The sequence below is a fragment of the Triticum dicoccoides genome, chromosome 4A, assembly GCF_002162155.2.
Source record: "Triticum dicoccoides isolate Atlit2015 ecotype Zavitan chromosome 4A, WEW_v2.0, whole genome shotgun sequence".
NCBI classification, from domain to species: Eukaryota; Viridiplantae; Streptophyta; class Magnoliopsida; order Poales; family Poaceae; genus Triticum; species Triticum dicoccoides.
Window position 1 is genome coordinate 435,237,635 of NC_041386.1, and position 5,187 is coordinate 435,242,821.

General features: G+C 46.3%; 1 protein-coding gene across 1 annotated transcript; it reads right to left on the minus strand.

Moving 5' to 3' along the window:
* Window positions 1-1,217: 1,217 nt before the first annotated feature.
* Window positions 1,218-3,236, minus strand: LOC119288944 (putative pectinesterase 63). Its single transcript, XM_037568409.1, has 3 exons — window positions 2,242-3,236; window positions 1,749-2,082; window positions 1,218-1,655 (listed from the first exon to the last, which is right to left on the minus strand). The coding sequence occupies exons 1-3, from the start codon at window positions 3,234-3,236 to the stop codon at window positions 1,635-1,637; spliced, it is 1,350 nt and encodes a 449-aa protein (XP_037424306.1). The 3' UTR covers window positions 1,218-1,634.
* Between the last annotated feature and the right edge of the window lie 1,951 nt (window positions 3,237-5,187).

The window sequence follows — 5,187 nt, forward strand, 5'->3', positions numbered from 1 at the left end:
GAGGTAGGTGTTAGGCTTGTGCTAAAATTGTGAAAAAATTTGGGAGCTCCCAAATGTTACAAAGAGCAGTGCGCAATGTGTGGAGGTGAGTCTTGGGCTAGAAGACCAAAGGGAGAAGGTTTAGATATTCACCATTCAATAAAATTGGCAAAAATAATTTGTGGTTTAAAAAAACCCCAAATTAAACCCTTAACAAACATAATAGGATGCTTACAAATGCTGATGAAATGCACATCATGCACAATCAACTACTAAGGGAAGTGTTGATCCTGGGCTGTTACGGTGCATTAGTTCGATGAAGAGGGCGAGGGCTTGCTTCCATTTAGGGAAAAATAGTGGCAAACGAATTTTTTGTGTGTGATTAAACAAGTACCCCCTCCGTCCCATAATACAAGAGCGCTTTTGACACTATATTATATATACTCCTATATAGTATACAAGTGTCAAGTTATATAGACCGTTGGATCTTTGTGATCGAACGGCTCACATTCAATTGCTTTAGGTAAGGACCACATGACCAAATGCAGACCATTGGATAAAGTAATCTGACGGCACATGACGTTGGGATTCATGATGGGAGACACCCTTGTGTTGTGTTATGAGACTGCTACCGTCAGAGTGTTGCGGGCTCGTGATTCTTCCTCTTGCTACTGCTACTAGAAAGAAATCTCTGGCACGGTGCCCGTGAGAGAGTGATGCCCACCAGTAGCAGTGTAGCACCATTCATCTGGAAAAAAGTACTACTAATGTACGTACTAGGCAACGTGGTGAGAGAGAGAGAGAGAAAAAACTGCATACAACAACGCACCCTCCGACAGTTCACATTCAAGTGCTTTAGATAGAAAAAAGAGAACTTAATATGTGTTGTAACTAAACAACATTATTACTTTATCTTATAAACAAGTTTCACAAAATTATGAACCGAGTTGGATGGTTATACTCGATCAAACTTCGGGTTTGACATATGTTTGTCTCATTAAGACGGAATATTCTTTCAGTGGAGGTGGCGTTTCCGTGTTAGCAAGTCACCTGTGATGACTTCGTCAATCATTGTATTATTCAAAAATAAAATATCATGACTCAAGTTTTCCTTTGTTTCACCAATTAATACTTTGCATACACTTCTAATTGATCGTTCTAATCAGTGTATGATACATGCGTATGGAATTTACCTGATCTTGCTATTTGTTAAATATATTAATAATATGATTATGTACTAAACAAAAATGCCTTCAATCACTCTGAAGGCACAACATTTTTCATCAGAATAATAATCCTTAAACCTACACGTGCATGGCACGTGCGATGTACTAGTACTATATCTCTATATGGCAGAATCACAGTCGCCAAACTAAAAACAGTTGAATCAGGTGCACTGGTTGCCTTCAGTACATACAATTTGAAGGTATAAAAAGAAGAGAATACGGAAATATCTAAAATATGAAGTCTCTATCTCTCAATCTTGAGCAGTACGTGTTTCATTTCGACCCTGAAGAAACTATGAAAATAAGCTCATCTAGGGATGCATGCTGTCTGGTCCTAAAGCCCGATGGATCGAAGCCAATTAGCCTCTTGCAGAGCAAGATGGTGAAGCGTTGTCTCTAACACACGAAGAAGAGTCAGATCTTCTTCCTCTATAATTCTTTCTTCTTCGTCTGCAAATTAAATAATCCGCAACGTTGTCAGGGCGGACTTTTAACGCTACAAGAAAGTATGCCGCGGGGTAGCTCGAACATGCATGTACATACCTTGGATGCAGCTGAGTAGGCGGATTTGGGCGACGAGGCTGAGGACGCCGACTTGGGCGACGCGGCTGAATCCGCCGACTCGGGCGATGAGGCTGAATCTGCCGACTCGGGCGATGAGGCGGGAGATGTGGCGGGGGCTCCTCCACTGGAGCCTTTTTTAGAGGGAGGAGAGTTCCCAGTTGGCGGTGGCAGAATCCAAGAGTCGCCGAAGATGTAGTGTGTGCCGATGAAGGGCTTGGCCTGGGCCTCGGTGAGATCCACAGCCCACCCGACCCTCTTCCTCGCGTCCGACCCCGGCCCGCTGCATTTGAACTCGCCGTAGTAGATCCCGCTACTGCACGCACGTACGCATGCATTCGATAAACATGAGTGATGGGATCCCTTAATAAAGAACATGCATGAGCGAGAATGTCCACAATGAACTTGCTTGATCCTCCATCCATCCATAATGTAAAAAAGGAGTCCCATGCATGCATGTTAGATGTGACCTTACCTCTCAGGCTGCTTGATGTTCCATCCGTCCCATCCAACTGGCACCACCTCCTTGCTCATCTCGGTGTAGGCGTAGATGACACGCGACGAGTCCCCCCACGCCCTGCCAAGATAGATATCCCCCCCGCCTTCGCTCATGATGCTGCAGTTCTTGAACGAGAACCCGCTCTCGATAGCGCCCTCGATGGTCTTGGTCCGCTGCTGCGCCGTGAGAACGGCGATCTCCTTCACGATGGACACGATGCGGCAGTTCTCGTACAAGGACCTCCCAAACCCGAAGATGAAGTCCACGCTCCCTTTGATCACGCAGTCCTTGAAGTAGTGCAGCCCCTTGTGGTCGTACAGCGTGTCCTGCCCGCCGTCGATGGTGCAGTTGTAGAAGGCCTGCTTGGTGCCGAACGTACGCAGCGCCACCGCCTGCCCGCCCTTGGCCCCCGGCTTGGCCAGTGGCGCGTCGTTCTTGAACACGACGCCGTACGCCACGAAGTAGTCGGACTCGATGGCGCAGGTGGTGCTCCCCACCGTGCCCACCGGCTTCCCGTCTTTCCCTAGCGTCGCAGCGGTGTCGCTCCAGGCGATGATGGCCGGGTTCTTGGGATCGGACTTGAAAGTCACGTAGGGCTTGCTGAGGTTGAGGAAGATCTTCTCACGGTACTCGCCGGGTTTCAGGTCCAGGATTACGCGACCGGTGTTGCCCTCCGGGATGGCGTCGATCGCGGCCGTGATGGTCTTGTAGTCACCACCGCCCTTGGGGTCCACCACGTAGGTGGTCTTGTTATCCTCCGCCTTGGACAGGGACTCGTCGATGGTGCTGCCGGTGTCACCCACCGCCTTCTTCGCGTACAACGCCTGGTTGATCGCGAAGTCTTTCTGGTTCGCCGACAACCAGCTGTCGAACGCACCAGCCGTCCCCGCCGTCGCGACGGAACCCGACGGCAGCGACGCCACTAGGGCCGCCAGCGCCAGGAGCAGGGGAAGCGCCATGTTGCGGCCCATGGGTAACTAACTCACTGGTAGCCCGTCGATCGTCGTCTCCCTCTCCTAGGTTCTGGCGGAATGGTGTTGGCGTATATGTAGTGCGTCTTGGCAAATGTATGGCCGCCTGGCCCTGGCTGGTCGCCATTTTTGGAGTGGAAGCTAGTGGAGGTGGAGGTCTAACAGCGCGCGATGTCTCGTCTCCGTCCGCACATGTAGGGTAAGATGTACCTATTCTTAGGAGAATGGATTCTCTCCGGTGCATGCATTAGTCCATTGATTATTTTGGATGGGGTCACCGCATGAAGCTTTTGATAGAGATGACCTGCTTCACCCATCCACGCCTTTTATTTTACCTTTTAAATTTGAATCTACTGCATCCCTTGAACTAAAAGTATAATTTATGTTTCATTTGCATATTTGTGCTCCTTGAGACGAGGGCTTTCAAATAAGAGCACTAGTGAATTCGTTTTGACATGTTTTAGAATTCTTCACTAAGTTTCATCTGTTAGAACTTGATATGAGGAAGGATAAAATCATCAAGTTATAAATACTAAACATAAAAACCCTAACCCCCAATCATAAGCTCTAAGTCCTCAACCCTAAAATAGTAAACTCTAAACCCTAAAACAAACGAAACATGGTAAAGAACTTAATATTATGACTATTAAGTTTTAATATTTGATACTAATTAATAAAATTAATGCATTCAAGAGTGATCTAGTTTGAATGTTCTCGTCGCAACGAACAAGAATATGCAAACAAAATTTAATTTGGACTTTTGATTGGAAAGATACAGTATATTCAAATTTGAAAACTAAAATAAAAAACATGGTTGGATGGGTGGAGTATGTCATCTCTGTCAAAAGTTGCATGTTGGGCCCACAAAAATAATCAATGTCTAAACCATGCATGCATGGGAATCTCCAACCAATAAAGCTAGAGAGAATTTTTTATTTGGCCCTTTCTTAGAATTTGCTTCCTTTTTTGGCCTCATAATTTTTTTTCTTTTTTTGACACTCAAACATCATTTTGTGCCTTATGTGACCTTTTCATCTATTTTTTCATTCAGCAGTGTTAACTAGGACATGCAAAGACAATTTTGTCACTAATGATAGCATGTCACCAGAAAAGGGAAGAAAAGGGGGCATGTGGCATGAGTGCACACGGCACTGATCCGGGCCGGGGCCGACTGGGAGTTCCCCGTGCCCGCCAAGCGGTCGGGCATATCCTCCTCCCGTGCGTGGGTGCGCCAAGGCCGCTGGGGCACTGCCACCTCTCGTGCATTTTTAGAACCCAAGTTCGTATCGTCAAGAAACAAACAATACGTACGTGCAAGCTAGCACACGCAAGCAGCTTGATTGATTTTCAAGCAGCAGCAGCGTACATGCAAAGCTTGCAGGCCGGCAATTTTACTCATGCGGTTTTGCCGTAGACTAGCTTCTGGTGGATCGACCTGATCGTTTCTCGGAACATAACGACTTCTCTTGTTAGAACGAACGCGAAACAATTATAGATGGATTGCCACAGGCTACGGTGTGCAAGTCGCCGGCCAGTCCATACGGCTAGAGTGCACGTACTAGTTAGGTATTGTAGATCAATTAAGCTATCTGCTTGGCTGCTTCGTTGAGGCTAGCTCGCACGTACGTGTGTCAGCTTCTGTGTTCAACTACATCACGTACGCACTACCAGTGACTCATTGATTCGTGTACGTAGTTTAAATGTTTATCTGTGATTGGGACTCATTACTGGAACGACTCGATGGAGATAGAAGTTATCAGAAGCTTGTAGTATCAAAAAATGTCTTACATTACAGGACGGAGAGAGTAGTAAGGCTACACCCATGTAAAAAATGTTCGAAAAAATCCGGAGAAAAATAGTGCATCGGCACAACATTAATGTATGTTGTCACAAAAATTCAAATCAAAATTCAACACAAAGCTCAAGATACAAAAATGACAAATTTAATATC